The following is a 20,187-nucleotide window of genomic DNA, read 5'->3' as shown; positions in this document are numbered from 1 at the left end:
GTTAGCAATTAGGTGCTTATATGAACCCTTTAATGCAATTGCTTTTCCATGAATTTTTGTATTATCGTAAAGTGCCATTTATATGAAGAATTAGTTTCTTCTACGATTTCGACTAATACATACAAAATTTTCCCTTTCCTTCTAATTTGTACAGGCGGCTGTGAGAAATTTTGCTCAGAATAATGGCGTCCTTCATTGTTGAGATTTCACCGCAATTCTATGGTTGATCTCAGATTCTCTTTGGACTGTATTACTACTGTGGGAAATTGCATATCCGAAAGTCGCACAACTAGTGCAAAATAATCGGGAGTGAGAAGACAACAATGATTGAGCAGCAAATAAACAAGACACTTAAGCTTCCATGTTTTCACAAAGCGAACATCTCATTTTTTTAACTGCCAGAAGCAAATTCTATTCGACATATCAAGGGAAAGGAAAAAAGAAAGGAGAAAAAGGAAAGAGAGAAGAACAATGAAAACAATTTTTGATCATCAATTTACAGGGAGCAATGACTAGCCTGAGAGAAGATGGAAAAAATGAAGGTAGATAGATATATAGCTACTGATACAAAGAAGAATTCGTCTCCTGCACGAAATAACATAACTATGGTGTAGTTGGTGAAGAGAAAGAGAGTTTTAACAGAATGCCGAGCATAATCCCTATCAGAGCCACAAAAAGAGCAAATTTGCATGAGAAACCAGAGTTATTTCTGCGTTGTCTGCGTCTCTTCCACATTTCCTGAATTAGCCAAGAATAAAGAACAAAATTAGTGATCATCTTAATATTTTACAGCTTGGCATTCTACTGTTTTCATCAAAGCTTGTAGCCTGCAAATTTGAGATGGATCTAATAGTTTCTCTGGTTCACGCATCAAATAATCTGTCTACCACTATCTATAATCATCTTTGTGCTTCTAACACACATTGTAATCTCATCATTCACAACAACACATGAGAGGGAACAGCAATATATTAGTACCTTTGGAGCATGATTTTACCAACCTAAATTAAGAAGCCATGTTAAAACACCTGGAGCAATAGCAGCTTATAAAACAAAACAAAACAAAAAACACTTTTCAGTTAAGGACCAATTCCAAGTTGGAACTCAGAAGTACCAGAACTAAGAAACAAAATATCTCTGTGATTACTTTTAGCACCATACAGTAAGTTTCACCAGCACTTACTAAACACGTATAGGGACAGACCCAGTCCAAAAAAAAAGCTTTGTCCACCCCACTATGCGCATCATGAAGACTGCTTCTTCTGTGCCTCTTGTTTTTTTAGGGCAATGCCTATATTCATTTGAATCATCTTATGTTTCTCACAAACTCTTATGCTGATGCATCTTCGACAAGAAAATAGTAAGTGGGACGTTGTAAGAATGCTTACCTATGGCTATGACCCAACACCCATTCTCAACAATTTGGTCATATATGCCATATAACTACTAAAAGTAACATCAAAACTATTTTCTTGTTAATACCACCATTTACACACCTTCACCATCAGTCATCACCTAAGATGGATTCTGGCATCATGCCACAAGGTCCAGATGTATGCGGGCATTTCCTTGAACTAGTCAATACTAGGAAGAAAGTAGGGAATGCTAAATGGTTATGAATTGCATAACTCGCAAATTTGACGTTCAAGCAACAAATCAGGGTATCCAACCCTCAAAAGACCGTTTTCAAAATTGTTTCATATTTACCCTCTTGCTCCTCGCATTTCAACTGGCATAATCAAGACCCTCCATACCCTTAGCCCGAAAAAAATGCAACATCGCACAAACACATCATATGAAACATCTTGACATGATGTACACATATTGTTAAGAGCTGTTTTCTTCTCACCTCCTCACTTAAGATGTAATTTATACACATAAATAACAAGTGACAACAATTGGATCCAGCATAGCAAGTCGGATATTTACCAATTCCTGTTGGAGTTGCTGCGTTTGTCGGATAGCTGCATCCCTTTCTTCTTTCACACGTTGCACAATCTGTTTCTACACAAAAATTGGAAAGGAAAAATTAAGCCGGAAGAAAAAGTGATGTTGCATATGATCTTAGTTTATCCTAAAGAATTACTCATATCCTAGCTGTTTATTCAAAATGGTGGATTAGTGGTATAGACAAGAAACGCAAGTTATGCTAGTTATTTGAAATAATTTCCCAGGGGAAACCCCGTCCTATGAAAAGAATGCAGCAACAACCCTGCCAAAGAATAATGAAAACAAGAAGAAATAGATTTCATACTCATATGGCTGTCAATTTTTGGGTTTATTACTTCCAAGTAATTATGTCGCCTCCTCTCATGAAAATATGGTGTAAACAATGATCATGGAGAGCAATTTAATAGTTTAAATTATGTATGTCCATGTAGAAAATACCCTATAATGGAACTGCTAAAAGCTTTGAGTTAGTGACTCACATCTTCAAGACTTGAATTGCCCTGTGCCTGTAATGTAAAAAGACGAAAGATTATACATTAAAACAGATGTTTCTAGTAAATTGGAAAAAAAAAAGGTGCTTAACTGTAAGCAATAAATTGCTCTTCAGAAACAAGAGATACCATGTTGAGCAACATCCACTCCACCACAAGATTGATCATCTTTTAAAGGGAAACATAAAGGACTCTAGAAGGACCATTGGATTTAAAGACAAGGAAACTAGGAACTCACATTCAGGCCTCTTCCAGGCTTATTAATTGAGTCCTCATCTGCACTACCCTGAGTCGAGTTGGGGGAGGCATACACAACTCTAAGTTTGCATTCCTCGATTGTCCTCCCACTGTCTTTGTTAAACTAATTCGAAATTAATAAGTTGTTAGACCAGCCATGAAAACCATGTTTCAGCATGTAATCATTGAAATATATGCCAGTTTGAATCTCTTACAGCATCTTGTGGAAGATCATCGACTTCACTATTTGGAGACACTATTGTGCTTTGAAGAAGAAATTTATCCTTGCATAGCATATCAGGAGGATATTCCTGTTGAGCCTGGAGAGTGACTGCAATTTCATTATCCAAAAATCAATAGAGTTCTACATTCCAGGTAACAACAATAGCAAATAGTAGCAGCAGCTATAAGCCATGCTATTAATTAAAGACACGCCCCATGGAAAGAGAGTATCTTGCAACAAGCGCCATCTAAAGGGATAAAAATCACATCATCTGGAACAAATGTTTCACTTCCAGTGGATGTCCCAAATGCATCATCAATTTTAGCACTTCTTAAGTTTGTGTAAAGCTCTCAAATAAAACCTTTCCAATAAAGTAAACATTCTTTGGTATAAAAGGACAGACATCCATTTCTGTATTTACTATTTAGTACGTCGGAACACATTGATCTTAAAAATAGTTCCAAGTTATGCAAGCACCTTTTACTGGAGAAAACTATCACCCTCAAACAAATTTCAAGGGCCTCATATCATGCTATATTGCTATCTTTGATACTTTTATACGTACGGCATTACCAAATCACAAATTGTTAAATATGTTCATCAATGTCATTATAGTAGGACCACTGCGATATGAATCCGTATGCAAAGTGAGGCATTTCTGACCATTGCCAGCAGACAACAGCTGGTATATCCACCAGGTAATACAACCATTTTACCTGACAATTTGGACTATTGTAAAATTGTTTCTTGCAAGTAAAAGTATTACCTCGTATGACACAGGAGTCCCAAGGATGTAAAACACCAGTGTTTGGCCGTACATAATACCTCTTAGGGGAAGTGGTTTTGACCTGACAGAAAACATAAATACTCAGATTCTGCATAAGAATGATAGATGTTCCCTCGTCCCATTTTATTTGGAACTGATTGAATTCTAGAAATCTTCACGGCCGGCATTGACCATTACTTATCATTGCTTAAAAAAATAAAGGCTTTTTATTGTGAAATGCAAAAGGTGCAAAAAACATTGAATTCATATAGTCATTATAGGTGCTAAGTTACCTTAAAAGCAATATTTTGATCTGTGTTGTTAGTAACTTTCAGGTCACAAAAGCTTTGCTTTTCCAGCTCAACTGTTAAAAAGACAACAAATTAGCAAGATAGTGTAATCAATCACGACTCAAGAATAACAACTCTCACTGACAATACTAAAGATAATGAATGCATGTGCTTCTTCCAGAAAGATAAGTGTGGTTTGTTTCTGAATTCAATTTTTTTTTTTTTTGCATAGCACTTTGGAATCAATTTGTTACCAGCAATTTTCCAAAGGATTTGGAAATGGTGATATTTCATTCTACCCTTGGAAGCTGTAGCCACAGTATGAAGATATGACTGACTCTCTCTCTTAAGCAACTTAACATCTTAAGGTTTGATTTATGATAGAAAAATCTCAAGCACTATCCTCTATGCCCCCAAAGAGAAAGCAAGAGAGGTGAACAATTGCAGCATGCACAAAAGGGTGGCAAACCACTCTTAAGGACCAAGTTCAGGTTGTGATCTACTCTATCCTTGACTCCTTGCCCTCCAAATTGAAAAAAAAAAATCAAACTTCCTATACTACAAATTTTTCTCCGAATCTTCCTTTAAGCTTGCACAAGTGCAATTTGCTTAAAAGATCCAAAACTCTTTTCCACCAAAACAAAGAGCTTTTGAGGAACCAAGCTTGCTTGGTGTAGTTGGTTGGGGATTCACTTTGTAACCTAAAGGTCACAAAGTTGAATCCCGCCAACTGCAGTATTTTAGGATAGGGATTCCTCTTACTTATAATGTGTGGACATCACCTAAAAAACAATTAATTAAGAAATGGAGGGATTAGTAACAATTTTCCAATATTATTTGAACAATGAACGCACACAATCCGTCCCCCCCCCCCCAAATAGGCGTTCTACTATATGCGGATATGCCTGTAAATGCAGACATCCATAATGATTATTATTCAGCTTGAAAAAGCCAAATTTCTCCAAGATCACCACGCACTCTTATATCAACCTCACAGTTCCACAAAATCCTACGACTACAAACCTTATATGAAACAATACTCTGATCCAACCCTTATATCAAAGAGTTATTCTCATCCAATCAAACCATCCTTAATACTTCTTACATATACAAACAAGTATTATGACAAAACCATAAATTGGAGATCATTCATAAACTCAATAACTCGAAACGAACATTCCTTAACACTCTCCCTCCACAATTTGATTACTTCATGCATTGCAGGCCCAAAGATGTTCTTATCATATAACTAAAAAAAAAAAAATCACTCCCATGAAAAAACTTTCCAATGAAATCAAGCAACAAATTTACAAACAACAACCAATAGAAAGCAATATAATAGAAGCAAACGCATCCAATCCAACAATAAAATTCAAAAATAAAAAAAGGACAAATTACAAACTTACATTGAAATTTGAGCTCTTCAGGATGAACAGAGATGAACTGCTTACTAACATTTAACATTGTTGTAGCCACCATGAATCCTCAAAACCTATAAAGAAACTGTCAAATTCATCAAAAATTTCACCGAAGAAAAATTCGACGAAATGATTAAACAAAATAGAGAGAAAAGCGCCAAAAATGAAAGGAAAACAAACATTAAGATGCGATAGGAGGAGGAGAAGAAGGTGCGAAAATGGCGGATCGAACTCGCGTGGGAAGAGAAAAGGAGCGAAAAAACTAATAATAGGCTTTATTTTCCCCCCTAATTTCCAAAATGTTAAGAGAAGTTATAGTTATACTACTACTCTACGCTTAATGCAAACAAAACAAAACAAAACAAAACAAAGGAGAGGAGAGAGAAAGGAGAGGGAGGAGAGAGATTTCAGCTTTCTTCGCGGAGAATTGGTAGAGAGAGATTGGGGGTGGAGTGACGCGTGGCGTATTTATATTTATGATGTTTAGAGAGAGAATGAGAGTTGTTTTTTGGGTTCGGTTTGTGGTTTGGGGTTTGCTAGCCTGGATTATGGACCCACGCTTTTCTTTTTTGGTGGTTACCCGCCTCTTTTTCAATTTCATAATATCCACTGGGCTACTAGAAAGTATTGGCGTATCTTAGTGAGATGTCAAAATGATATCTCACACAAAAAGATAAAAAAATTTGAGTATTAAAACTAAGTCAAAATGGTATCAAAAGAGAGTATTTTGGTACTAAATTCTAATTTGATACCAAGGTTATATTTTGGTGTTGTGAATTTATTTTAGTACCACTTTGATTTAGTTTTGGTATCAAATTTTTTTGTCTGATATGTCATTTTGACATTTCACCATGAGCATGTAACCTCTATGTAAATTACCTTATTAGATGGATGTCTATTTTTACTTGCTGTAATTTTTTTTCTTGTAATTATAATTCATCAAAGAGTAATTATTGTTATTTTTTTTTATTTTTTCTTTTTGGCGTTTGCACCCGATTCACTCTTCGGGCTACCTTCGAATCGAGCCTATGTTCGGGGTGGTTAGGTTCCATTCCTCTCCCAAGGGTGTTGCAGGGATTCAAACACGAGTATGTCGTACCAAAGCCAGTCCCCATCACCACTAGCCTAATACTTGATTTTATTTTTTTGATAAAGTTATGGTCCTCACCACATCTTTTCTTGTTTCGTAAATACTAAATACTTGTGCCCACAACAATGTAATAAGTAATATTTTTAAAATAAGATAAGACAAAGACATTAGAAGACTTTGCGTTTGAGGAGAAATCTTAATGCATCAGTTACAAGAATAGGCTGAGTGATTACAACTTACAAGCACAATTGTCTAGTTGGCATCTATTAGTTAGCGCGATATATAACATCAAATACGAGTTTTGAGAGAGAGAATGAAAGAAAATGAGGGAGTTGTATTGGGAACTAATACGTCTTTTTTATCATCAAGAAGGGAAAGTTGGGCACTTGGGCATGAGTGAAATTGGGAAATTTATATATGTTTTCGTCCTATATTCAGATGTAATTTTTATATCGATACCCAACCTTCACTCCTTAGTTTATGTGCTCATCACATAATCTCTATTATATAAGTCAAGGAGGGAGGAAGATGATGTCCTTTCATAAAAAATCTAATACACTATTAATGAAATTAAGTTGTCATATAAATTTTTTCTTCCTACTTGCTATATATATTGAGCAAATTAATAATGGAATTGAATTTGAAATTTCAATTAAATATTAAATTAAGGAGAATGATTTCCACTTATTACCTACTAGAGGTGATCATTTTGGCCCGCCCCGTTTTTGGGCCGGGTTTTGGCATAATTTTTCGGCCCGCCCGTATTTTTTTTTGGCTTTGGGCGGGATTTGGGCAAGCCAAAAACGACTTTTCAGTCTTTTTTTTGGCCCGACCCGTTTTGGCCCGCAAAAGCTCGCTAATTTAGGTCCGAAATAGCTGGCTTTGGACACAAAAATTCGACCCGAATTTAGGCCACTCGACCAATGGGCAAAAATTTTTAGCCGCGGCCCGGCCCGAACCATGATCACCTCTATTACCTACATGTGAAAAAAAAATATTCAGAAATTAAATTGATAATGTAACTTGGCTGACACAATTAGAAGAAAAAATTAAAAATTGAATTTCATATTAATATTTATACTCATGATATTTTAAAACCTAAATGTTGATTATTCTTTGGTAATCTCTATTATATAAATCAAACTCTTTTCGACGATTGAACCTGATACATATATTCTTCCACTTTTTCTGAGCACATACTTTCTTCTAATGTATATTTCTTTCTCTCGATAATGTATTTGAATAATGATGAACAAATAACTAATAAAACCAATGAAACATTGATTCAAGAAAGAATATACTTCCTCCGTTATTTTTACTTGCAGCACTTTCATAAAGGGAAAATAATTAATTAATTGCAACACTTTCTACTTTTGCTTTTCCTTTCTCTCTATCTCTCTCCAATCACATGGGGCCCTCTTCTTTTTTTTCAAGAAAAAAGTGTTGCAAGTAAAAAAAAAACGGAGGAAATAGTAAAAAGTTAACAATAATGATAAATGTATTTTCGATTCAAATTTTTTATAACACTAATGAATAACTAATTGGGAAAAAAAAAAATATTAGTAGGACATGCACGAATAGCGTGCAAGAAATGCTAGTCTCTATTATAAAAGGAAAAGGAGGGTATATTAAAAATGGTAAACCATTTTATACCCTTAAGTAATAAAATACAAATTCACTACCTTTTCCCATTATACCCTCAACTAATATAATATTTACATCATTCTTGATTTATTGATTTTAAAAAAACAGAAGAAACATATACGATTAACTTTATGAATAATTTTTCGTATATATTATTACGCAATTAACCTTTTGTTTGTTTTCGCACGCATCGCGTGCATACAAGACTAGTTGAGAATAATATGAGGGATGTAAATATACACTCAACTAAATGCTGGACTTTGTGTGATATGAAAGAATTAAAGGGATAAAAAACCAAAAATAGATAAAGCAGAATGGAAAATAATTTTTAAATAATAGACTAAAAACATGTAGATTTTTTTTTTTTGAAGGACCAAAAATATGGAGATGGTTAAACAACGAATGATCAGAGCTAGAGATGGCAGTGGGTAATGGGTCGTAGCCGAATCCGTGGATCCAGATCTATTTTTGACGGATTTGGATCCTCAAATTTTGGACCTTGTGGATCCGTGTAGGATTTGGATACTCCATGAAAAAAAGGGTCTGGAGAGGGTCCTAAATTATTACCCAGATCCAGAACCGTTTACCAGTTTTTATAATGTTATTATAATTTAATTATATTTTGATAATATTATAATATTAGTTATTACATAAAATGGATTTTCGCTTGAATTTCGGATTATTGTTCTAATTAATGTGTGGTTTTTGTGCGAATTTACTGAATAATTAAATTCCAAAATTGGGTTAATAACTAATCTATAGTTTGATAATTGAATAATTGTAAGTGGTTACAATGGTTATTTTTCAAAAATTAAATGTATTTTTTGGTTGATATTAGATGACTTTATTGTTTAAATTCTTTAATTATTGTGAAAATTATGATAGTTTGAAAACAATAGGCAAGAATCCGTTTTGGATCCGTTTTGGACCCGAATCCGTAGGATCCATACGGATCTGGATCCTCATTCTTATTACCCAGTAAATCTGGGTAGGATATAAATCCTTGCCTAAAAAACGGATCTGGATCCTAAAAGATCCTGTCCAAATCCTACCTATTGCCATCTCTACTCAAAGCTAAACTATCAATTCCTTGTTCATTGGTAGATGTTGACTGTGGTACTATTGTTTTTAAGGTAAAGCTTTTTAGGTGTTTTGATTATCATATAATGCTGTTAAAGTTCCTTGCTAGTTAAGGCGAGCTCTTTTAAAGTTTCGATTCTTTAGTGCTTCAACTTCTATTTTTTTCCATTTTAAATTACTTATGTCCCACCATAAAGATCCAATTAAAAAAACGTAAACAGTTCAAGCTAATTTTATTTCTAACCATCAGAAAGGAACTTAAATTCATCTTTATAATAATGATAGTAGGTGAGCAACAGCTTAGAATCCATAATTGACGTGCGATAATGATTGCATACTAATCTAATCATGATCAGCATAGTGTTAGGCTATGTTCAGTTCACCTTATTTTTGCTTATTTCAGATCTAATCAGATCAGATCAGATCAGATCAGAAAAAATAAGTTCAGATCAGATCAGATCTGTCAGTTTTTAAACTCATTTTTACTATTAAATATCTTTCATTACATATTATTAAAAATATAATAATTAATATTAATAAAGTATTCATTGAGACGAATCAAACAAGACCCCACATGACTATATTTTTTCTTATATATTGAGAGAAATCTAAAAGATAAGATCTTGTAATCAGATCAGTTCAGAAAAAATAAGTTCAGATCAGATCAGATCAGATAAAATAAGTTCAGATCAGATCAGATCAGATAAGTTCAGATCAGAAAATTTCAGGTGAACTAAACATAGCCTTAGTGTCACTTACACAATAATCAATGGTTTAAACAAGTAAATGTCAGCTAAAAGATGGCAATTGGCAATGAGGGTAGTTGTAAATTTGTACTCCCTCAGTCCCATAATATAGTGTTTGTTTCTTTTTTACACGGTTTCCAAGACGTAACTTTGACCTTTATTATCTTCAATTCCGTATTAATAAAAAATATAAAAAGTTGATATTATGAAACTACACATTGAGACAAATCTAACAAGATCCCACATGAATATGTTTTTTTTATATATACAAATGAGAATATTCGGTCAAAGATTTTAAAGTTTGACCCACCAAAAATGAAGTAGGCACTATATTATGGGACGGAGGGAGTAATTAGTACAACTAATTGAATAAAAAAAATGGAATCAAATAAAAGAAGTAGGTTAAAATAGTAACAACTAGCCTTCATATGCACGCGATGCGTGCATTAATTTCAAAATTTGTTATTCTATTAGATACTCCATTCGTACTTTATTTATGATTAAACTTAAATGTGAAAAATTCAACAGTTAGATGAATTTAGATATATTAATTCGCTAATGTAAAAAAATAAAAAGATTGTGAGTTATTGTTAACATTAATTTTTTGTGAATGAATATTAAACAGAAAGAACAAAAATAATGAGTTGGTTTAACTGAATTAAAGAGTATCAAAGGTAGTGAATGTTCAGACTTTTCATGTGCACGTTATGTATGTCATCTTTTTTTATAAGGTATAAATATTTTGTCCATTTAATTTTTGATTGAATTATTTGATGCATATACCATTTTAAACTTGTTTTAAATGGCAAGTTGGAATGAGAATTTTTAAATGATTTGCTTTTGTAATTTTTTTCATTCAATTAATTAGATCATTAAGGGTATTTTAGTCACTTCAAAAGAGGACACCACACCTCCTCCCTTGGCTTATATAATAGAGATAATTGTTACCTTCATACTTCCCCCTCTAAGATGCTTCTCTATCCTCCTCCCACCATTTTATATCCGCGACTCCAAATTTTATTCAAGCTCCATAACTTTTAGGAAAAGAAAATCGAGTTAATTAAATAGAGACATGAGCGAATATATAGGACTAATTTCTCAAATTAGGGTTGAAAATTATAAATAGAAAAGCTTTTCTTTTTGTTTTTAGATACGCTGATATGGTAACAAAGGTGTTGATAGACAGTAGTACAACTTATATCATTGGCCATTGATAGGGTATTGATCTATTTCTCAGGCCTCAACCATCAACTTAACCTTTTGGTTGAATTGGTTCTTTGACATGGTATCAGAAGTCAGCGTGACAAAAAGGTCACAAGTTCGAATCTCATCCACCCATCCTTTCTTAGTGGAATATTTAGCGCCAGGTATGAGGGTAATTGTATGAGGGTGCGTGATAGAGTATAGATCTATTACTGGGGTCATTCTTGCTTATAACTCATCGGTATATTGTTCTACTAGCTTTTTGTGCACGCGATGCGTGCAATATATTTTTAGGCCTAATACTGAGTAGTAAACAAACTGAAAATGCAAGTTTGTATTTAAGTTCACCTCCATTTTGTGAATAATTCTTTCATATTCTTTTTATGCTGTTATTCATTTTTGTGATTTTGAATAATTTTTTGTTTCTCAAGTCTTATATGCACATGTTCTTTTATAATCAGTATGATGTTCTTTACTAAATATCGTCATGTTCTTTTTTTTTTTGGTTTTATTCATTTTTGTAATTTATGATAGTTTTTGATATGGATTTCAGTAATTTCTCTATGATCCCAAAATTGTAACCGAAAAGTATAAGACAATTTCAATTTTTTTCCTTGTCTGACTTCTAAATTCTGATTTCACAAATTGATATTTAAAAATTTTCATCATTTGAAATGTTCGCACTTTGAGTTTCAATTATATTTGAAATGAAATTTTAAAATTTCATACACAATCTAATTTTGCATGAAATGATCATTTTAATTTTTCTCCTTTTCTAAATTTTAACACTTTGAGTTTCAATTATATTTGAAATGAAATTTTAAATTTTTCATACACAATCTGATTTCGCATAAAATGGTCATTTTTTACTCCTTTTCTAAATTTTAACACTTTGAGTTTCAACTATAGGTGAAATGATATTTTAAAATTTTCATCCACAATCTGATTTCGCAAATTAATGTAATTTTTTTTTCTGAAAATGGATTTTTGCAAAAGTTGTTCGCAAAAAGGTTTGATATTGTTTTGTTTTTCAAAATTTAATTCTGAACATGGATATTTTGCAAAAGTTTTGGGCAAAAATTTATATTGGAATTTTTAAAAAAAGAACTAAATTTGTAACTTTTTCATCAGTGTCATAAATGAATCAAATTTCATACACATCTTGTTTTCAGATTTTATATGAAAATGAATCAAATTTAATCTAATTATATAAAAGGCCTTTTCAACTAATTTCTATTATCTCCATTTTTTCAACTACATAACAATCGACTAATGTGAAATAACTTTGAAGATTAAAAGAATAATTATGTACCTGTTTGAAAGTTCGCAAATCGCCGATGGACGAATGTGTGATATTACTGTCAAAATCTTATGTTTTTCTCAGAATTGTGTTTATAGGTAATTTTTGTGAGTATGTAATTGTGAATGATTATTGAGAACAATGATTTGTAAGTGAATTTTGTGAATGTTTTTGTATGTATTAACGTTATAGTATATTAGTTTTAGTTTGTAAGTTATTTTTTAGTTTTTGTAAAGTTTCCTGATCATTTGAGTGATTTGCGTGATTTTTACAACGTGACTTTCTCAATTCTATGAGTGATTTGTAAAGTTTCCTCATATAAGTGATTTATGAGTGATTGTTGAAAATAATTTCCGGTGGCTTTTTTTGACCCCCATTTTGGTATTGAGATTCCTTTTGTAATTTAGAAAGGGAAGGGGGGCAAAATAGTCAGTTCAAAAGAGGACACCGTTGCTCCCCCCTTCCCTTATGTAATAGAGATATCAATAAAATTGTTTACCCGTTGTCAAAAAAAAAAAAGTCCCTATGCAAGGGGAAACTTTTAATTTGGTAACTATGATATAAATTATTTCACATATGATACTAGCATTTTTTGCACGCGATGCGTGCTTGGATTTTTTTCAAAACAGAAATTTTATTTTTTTCGACGTATGTAAAAGTCAAAATTTGAACATTAGACATACAAAGTATAATTGTTTTTATTTACAAAATTTAATTGGTTTAGTCTCTGTCACTTAAGTCTCTCACCAGTCTTTTTTTTTTTTTACTTTTAAGGTCAAAATTCTATTAACAAAATAGAAATTTTATTGAATCTATTCTGATTTCTAATATTATAATTTTTTAGTTGATTTTTGAATTAAGTACACTACTTCATATATTGTGAAGAAAGTGGACACTTGGATTTCAAGTCAAATTTTTGTGAGTATGTATTGACGTTGTAGTGTATTGGTTGTAGTTTGTAAGTTAATCTTTTGGTTTTTGTAAAGTTTCATCATTTGAGTGATTTGTATAATGTAAATTATACAATTCTATGATTTTAGTTGACTTGTGAGTGATTGTTATAATTTTATTTCCAGTATTTTTATTTGAATCTCCCTTTGGTTTGTAAGTGGATTTGTAATTTAGAAAGGAAAAGGGATAAAATAGTCTCTTCATTCGGGGACACCATAGCTCCCCTTCCCTTATATAATAGAGATATGTTGTAATTTAATTCTTGAATGATATTTTACATAAACCTTTTTACCTTGATAATTAATCGCTATAATATAATAGAAAGAGATAGGTCCAAATATATGTAAGAGTTTCATTATATATAGGAAACACTATGAAAAAGTAAATAATTTTTTTTCCTCATCTAACTTCTAAATTATAATTTCACTACAAATACACCTCAGTTTTTTTTCCTTGTCTAACTTCTAAATTTTGTTTGCACACATTGATATTTAAAAATTTCCATCATTTCAAATTTGGTCCTTTTCTAAATTTTAACACTTTTAGCTTCAATTATATTTGAAATGAAATTTTGATTTTTTCATACACAATTTGATATTGGAATTTTTTTTTAGAAAAACAAAATCATTACTTTTTGCAAATTAATTTAGTTTTTTTTTTCTGAAAATGGATTTTTGCAAAAAATTTGATATTGTTTTGTTTTTCAAAATTTATTTCTGAACATGGATTTTTTGCAAAAGTCTTGGGCAAAAATTCAAATATTGGCATTTTTTTTAGAAAAAACTAAATTTGTTTTATGTGAAAATGAATTAAATTTAAGTCTGATTGTATAAAAGCCCTTTTGAATTCATTGTTGTCATCTCCATTTTTTTTAACTACATAACAGTCAACTAATTTCCTATTGTTTGTTTCAACTAATGTGAAATAATTTGGAAGTTCGCAAATTATGCCGATGGATGAATGTGTGATATCACCGTCAAAATCTTATGTTTTTCTCAAATTTGTGTTTATAAGTAACTTTTGTGAGTAATTGTGAATGGTTCTTGAGAACAGTGATTTGTAAGTAAATTTTGTAGTAAATGTTTTTTTATGTATTGATGTTCTAGATTATTAGTTTTACTTTGTATGTTAATTTTAAGTTTTAATAAAGTTTTTTGATTATTTGAATAATTTGCAACATGATTTTCTTAATTGTATGAGAGGTTTCTAAAGTTTCTTCTTTTAAGTGATTTGTGAGTGATTTGTGAATGAATGTTGTAAATTAATTTTCGGTAGTTTTTTTTGAGTCTCGATTTTAATTTTGGGATTCCTTTTGTAATTTAGAAAGGGAAGGGGGCAAAATAGTTAGTTCAAAAGAGGACACCATAGCTCCCCCTTCCCTTATACTTCATAATAGAGATTTTCATAAACATTCGTAAAGATATAAACAACCCACATTGTACGATTGTATCTACTCTCTCCAGGGGTTTCCAGGACCAAAATTACAAGTAGAAGTTTACTCAAAATAAAATATATCTTCCAAAAAGAATTTCTTTCAATATGAAAACAACTTAAACCATAAACACTGATAAAAGCATGAAAAGCTTCCAAGATGAGAAAAGTTCAGCCAATTCTATGTTTTCACTTGAAAGTAGAGAGCCTGGGAAGTTTGTCTCTTAGATAATATAGCCTGGCCTTCCTAACCTTCCTGTGAGCAACTACTTTTATTTCCTTGATATTTGGTGAGTACCTGAACATATATTACATAGAAGCATGTTTGAGAAGAAAAAGCAGCAGCAAAATACTTGCACAGCATAAACAAATTTCAGGATGCTAAACACATCTAAACATAAATTATTTTCTACTTTGGAAATACTCGTCACATTGTTACAACCTCTCGTAGATTTATTATAAAGGATAAGACACTATCTTACTTGATGATCCTTTGTAAAAGTTGGACAAATCTAAGACTGTTAGTGTTTGTGTTTGCAACGCTACATCTCAACCTTAACCGGTCTCTGAGTAAACTATAATATTTTAGGAAAGGTGACAATTTTTTTCGATCATCCAAACTAGTAGTAGTTTATGCGACTCTTATTCCCAAACACAGGTAGTCTTACATGATAAATATTTCAGCAATTACTCCCATAATCTTAGTCCCATTTGTAAAGATACTTTCCATCATCCTTGATCACCTCTAAACTTGACTAAAGCTTGTTGCAATTGCAACAAAGATTAATACGGCTTTGCTGTAACCGCCAGATGTTCAATGGATCTCTAAGGCTCTCTTATCAACAGCCAAGAAGTATCAATATCATTAGTTGAAGAATACCCCTAAGTGAGTGATCAAGCAAAAATGCAGCATTACATTTTGCATATCGAACAACTTTTACACTAGAAAACATCAAGAACATGTCAAACAATTACCATCCTTACATTGCCCAAGACATGAGCTTTATTATTTGTTAGAAGTTAGAAGCACTATTGTGTGGCATGGTCTAGTTCACAAATGTTAAGGAGAATGCTAAGTAGCTACAAACTCTGGCAAAAGTCAGAAGCTCTAGTATCTGTGTGCTGCTATATTGCTCTTGCCCATAATCCAGCATGTAATGGTGGAGCATCAAGATTAGGTGTGATGCACCTCTTAAGTGATTTTTAAATGAGGCATCGAGAATTATCAGACAAAATTAGTCAATGATGGAGCCTCGGTTCCTGTCAGTTCAGCTTGGGAATACAACCTACTTCTGTCAAAGGACAGAGCTTTTATTCGCTTAAACTTCGCATCAGAATATGTAGATATGGTTACAGAATAGCAAATTTATCCTGCTGTTAGCACTACAAATAGTAATATATATAGGCAGCAATAGAGCTTCAATAACCCTACCCACCTAACACAAAGCATAATGAATTAACGATAAACTAAGCACAAGGAAACACTGATACTTACAGGGGGAATACAATCTCGACACCTACACCAGCGATGATCCTCCGAATCCGAATGGTGGTATGAATACCTGCATTCTGCCTTGAAATTACAATACCTTTGTACACTGATAGCCTACGCCTATTTTCTGGAACTTCCTGTACAGATGAACCAGCAAAGAAATCAATAGAGCACGAGTAAGCACTTGAAACTGCTGAAATCCATAATGACAAAGAAAATTCACAACCACTACTAACCAATCTAATTTGCACAACGTCTCCAGTCCTGATGTCTGGCACTGGACGTTGCTCCTCCGAAGCTTCAACTGCCCTCTTGTTCAATATCTAACCAAACAAAAAACCAAATTGTCAACCCCTCATTTCAAGCTCAATAAGATCAAATTCGAACTGCTCCTTATAAGCATCAATTGCTCTCTTGTTCGATTCCAAACAGTTTTTTTTTTCTTAAAAAAATACTGCGAATCCCTAATTTAAACCTTCTTTACTCCATGATTACATCCAAATGCAATCTCATAATCATTACTAACAACCAAGTCCCTTAACCTTTCCAGATGATCATTGTTATACATTTTGGTCAGATTCATCATGAAAACAAAAGCTACTGCTAAACACACCCTTTTTCTTTTCCTCATGTGTCTTCCAAATAAATTCCAGCAAAAGATTGGATATCAAATTTTCCCAATACAATATTATGCTTGCAACATTATTAACATTTCATAACAACCAAATGACCTGAAATTTCTCTAAGACAAGAAGCATTTCCTCAAAAACTAAAAGTAATAAACACATATACTCCAATTGAATTCAGTTATATAGTACATTTAAACTACAAAAAAAAAAAGCAATGTGAACAATTTTACCCCCATTACGTCTCCCAACTTAGTCCTTGGCTTAAAAGGTGACCTAGGTTCATCTTCTTCTACGGCTTCGGCTTCCGAATTCTCCGGCAATTCCTCCTCAACAATCTCAGCTAAAGCGGCGGAGCTCTCCTCAGCTTCAGACCTCACAACGAAGGAATTTCTCGCGGGAAAATTGAAAATTGTGCTGAAATTAGAGCTAAAGAGGTTAGACGAAGCCCTAGAAACCATAGAATTACCTCTGGAGTTGGAGAGAGAAAATCGGCGATAAGTTTCAACTGGAAACCCTAACTGCTTCTTCAATGGCGGACATTGAAGTGAATGATTCGACGGAATCGTAAGAATTGCCTGTAAAAGAGTAAAAAAAAAACATAAGCTAAATTCTCCATTTAAAAGAGCTTCAGAAAAGAGAAAAAGAGGAGAGAGAAAGTAACCTGTGGAAGAATTTTGGACGCCATTGACGAAGAATAGAGAGAAAGGATGAGGTTTGAGATGATTCAGTGGAAAATTTAAGTCATTGAAATGAAGTGAGAGTTTGGTTTGGTGCTATCAGAAGGAGAAAGGATGAGAGAGGCTTATCTAGTTTCAATCTTCTACTTTTTGGCACCTATCCGTTAAACTTGTGTCTTCTCTGTGTAAAATGATGGGCTTATATATTACTTAAGGCTTTCTCATGGCTCAATTGTAGAAACTGATTCTTAAGAAATGGGTTTTTCTTTTATATCTTTATGGGCCTATGGCCAATCTCACAACAGCAACCATAGAAATGAAATGAAGTATAAATCTTCCCTCGAATTATTTTTTTAAAAAAATGGTAAGGACATGAATCCTGATTAGATTTCAATTTCTATAGTATTTTGATCCACTATTTGTGATTCGAACATTTGAGAGAATATGGGGAGAGTTAGAAACTTATATCAACCTAGTGTACACTAAATTTAGTGTAGATTTAATGCTAGTATATGTAATTTTAGAGTTGATTATGGATCGTGTCAGGCTGTGCTTGGTCAAAAAAAAGTAGTCCATTTCAGACCGAATCCTTTGATCGGGTCGGACCAAGCAACCTGGCCAAAGTCCCCACACCGATACTCGCAAATTCAAGCCGAGCCAAACGAGCTTTTCATGCAGGGCCAAAATTTAGACTAGTTTTGCATATTTAAGTTGCCCGCGCCTGTTTTTTTTATCCAAAAACGAATCGGGTCCGAAGCACATGCAAAAAAAAAAAAGCTCATTTTCGGGTCGGGCCCATGTTGATCACCTCTATGTGATTTATAAAAAAAAAACACGATGTTATAAAACAATAGACATAAAAAGGAGTATAGATATAGATTGTAACGATGACAATGTGAGAAAAAAATTATTATATTAACTAAAAAGTGTACATTGAATTATAATAACCTAATGTAAAAAAGGGTAATTGTATGGGAATAAACTATCACTATGTTAGATAATGGTGGATTACTGTAAATTTAGATTGTAAAAGGTGACTATAATTAAAAAATGGTCACTATGTCGCATAAGTGGTTTTGGTCAACACTAGGGTGTTCATAAAAAATCGAAAAACCGGTCTAAATGGGTGGTTACTGTACCGACAAAAAAAAATTTGAACGGTACAGTTACCGAACCGAAAAAATTAGCGGTTAAATGGTACAATTACGTTTATGATTTTTGAGTAAACGGTTAACCGAAATACCGAAATCTTTTTTTCTCTATTTAATTGTTGTGAAATATTTTCAAACAATTACATTAATTCTAATATTTATTGCTAAGTTACAGCAATTAGAGGAAGTATGTAATTATTTAGAAACTCTAGTACTAATATAAACATTGTAATTGGGAAATGAAGTGAATTCTTAGTGTTAGTTATGTTTTCCAATTAATTTGTTATCTACTTTATAATAAATTTTATATTAGAGTATATATAATATTAAAATATATGCACAAAAAATTGAAAATATATATTTACATTAAGTAAAACATAATAGTATAAGAAATTCAAATCGAGCTCAAATATGTTAATTAGGTTAAGACCCTATTTGGTACTAACATTTTAGGTAGCAGGTAAAGATTGAACAAAATCAGTATGCTACATACAAAAATCATGGGTGTTTGGTAAGGTAATGGTTGTAGTAACGGGTAGTATTTATAGTAGATTATGGGTAGCGATCGTAGAACGTTGATCCAATTAACTTTTGAGATTTATAGGTAGCGGTCTAGCGAATAAACGCTATTATAATATTATAAGGTAGAATTTTTAACCAATGATTAAAATTTCTCTGTCTTCTTTCTGTTTATTAATGGCTTTTTTATGGCGTTCATTGTTTTTCCTTTGCAATAGCAAAGATGTAATTTAAATATTTATTTTTAAAAAAAATATAACTAATATTTCACAATATATTATACTCCAAATTCCACAAGCATTTTAATTAAAATAGGTAATATAAATTTTTAAAGATTTGAATATTATCTTAAATATATACATTTGAGTAGTTATAAAGTTGTATACTCCTTTTTCTATGTAACTTATTTGAAAAATAAATATTGAATTTAACTATGGAACTAAATGATAAAATTGTTGAAGTTCATTTCATATTTGAATAAATGTCATTTGTCGCCCTTTACGATTTCAAGAGTTACTTTTGCCAAATACTTCTAATTAAACAAATATTTTAAGTTCTAATCGCTAACAACAACTAATAAACAAATAATAGCTACCCCCAACAGGTACCAGTAATGTAACATCGAGCCGCTATCATAACCGCTAGTAGCTTAATTTTGCCAAACATGTCTTGGCCTAGTGGTTAAGATTGAGGTGCTGTGAACGATAGGTCACAGGTTCGAATTCCCTCCCATTCTTTGTACTTTGTATCGCTTTCGTGGCTCATATGGATAAAAAAAAAATAACCGCTAGTAGCCTAATTTTGCCAAACATGTCTTAAGTAATTAAGTGATTAGGTTTAATATATTTACCATCACACTAGTAAGCCATTTTGTTTTCTTAGTACTAGTTGCAAACTGA

The 20,187-nt window shown here is 32.4% G+C and overlaps 2 protein-coding genes across 4 annotated transcripts; both read right to left on the bottom strand.

The window, feature by feature from the left end:
- Positions 1-327: 327 nt before the first annotated feature.
- On the bottom strand, positions 328-5,839 carry LOC104892817 (vesicle-associated protein 2-1). Of its 3 annotated transcripts, none has more exons than XM_010678825.4 (9): positions 5,556-5,839; positions 5,364-5,449; positions 3,961-4,031; positions 3,668-3,749; positions 2,894-3,009; positions 2,680-2,802; positions 2,430-2,456; positions 1,930-1,998; positions 328-738 (listed from the first exon to the last, which is right to left on the bottom strand). In XM_010678825.4, the coding sequence occupies exons 2-9, from the start codon at positions 5,434-5,436 to the stop codon at positions 604-606; spliced, it is 696 nt and encodes a 231-aa protein (XP_010677127.2). In that variant the 5' UTR covers positions 5,437-5,449; positions 5,556-5,839; the 3' UTR covers positions 328-603. The 3 variants fall into 3 exon arrangements, with proteins under 3 accessions (XP_010677127.2, XP_010677126.2, XP_010677125.2); XM_010678824.3 differs by having other exon boundaries at positions 1,930-2,004; positions 5,364-5,460; positions 5,556-5,837; XM_010678823.4 differs by having other exon boundaries at positions 1,930-2,004; positions 5,556-5,836.
- An 8,930-nt stretch (positions 5,840-14,769) lies between these two features.
- LOC104892816 (50S ribosomal protein L19, chloroplastic) lies at positions 14,770-17,788 on the bottom strand. Its single transcript, XM_010678822.4, has 5 exons — positions 17,603-17,788; positions 17,172-17,516; positions 16,549-16,635; positions 16,316-16,449; positions 14,770-15,118 (listed from the first exon to the last, which is right to left on the bottom strand). Exons 1-5 carry the CDS (start codon positions 17,624-17,626, stop codon positions 15,010-15,012), a joined length of 699 nt encoding a protein of 232 aa, XP_010677124.2. The 5' UTR covers positions 17,627-17,788; the 3' UTR covers positions 14,770-15,009.
- Between the last annotated feature and the right edge of the window lie 2,399 nt (positions 17,789-20,187).

The sequence above is a fragment of the Beta vulgaris genome, chromosome 5 (assembly GCF_026745355.1).
Source record: "Beta vulgaris subsp. vulgaris cultivar EL10 chromosome 5, EL10.2, whole genome shotgun sequence".
Classification (NCBI taxonomy): Eukaryota; Viridiplantae; Streptophyta; class Magnoliopsida; order Caryophyllales; family Amaranthaceae; genus Beta; species Beta vulgaris.
The sequence above is the reverse complement of the archived record's forward strand: the minus strand, read 5'-3'. Positions and strand labels throughout refer to the sequence as shown.

What these genes read in the sequence shown, in the direction of transcription:
- LOC104892817 (XM_010678824.3), bottom strand. Translation starts at nt 5,436, where the DNA reads ATGGTGGCTACAACAATGTTAAATGTTAGTAAGCAGTTCATCTCTGTT. An exon ending in ATCAAAATATTGCTTTTAAG is followed by an intron (nt 3,750 to 3,960) that starts GTAACTTAGCAC and finishes GTTTTCTGTCAG; the next exon opens with GTCAAAACCACTTCCCCTAA. An exon ending in GGACTCCTGTGTCATACGAG is followed by an intron (nt 3,010 to 3,667) that starts GTAATACTTTTA and finishes ATGAAATTGCAG; the next exon opens with TCACTCTCCAGGCTCAACAG.
- LOC104892816 (XM_010678822.4), bottom strand. Translation starts at nt 17,626, where the DNA reads ATGGCGTCCAAAATTCTTCCACAG. An exon ending in AGTTGGGAGACGTAATGGGG is followed by an intron (nt 16,636 to 17,171) that starts GTAAAATTGTTC and finishes TTGTTTGGTTAG; the next exon opens with ATATTGAACAAGAGGGCAGT. An exon ending in GTCGAGATTGTATTCCCCCT is followed by an intron (nt 15,119 to 16,315) that starts GTAAGTATCAGT and finishes ATATATGTTCAG; the next exon opens with GTACTCACCAAATATCAAGG.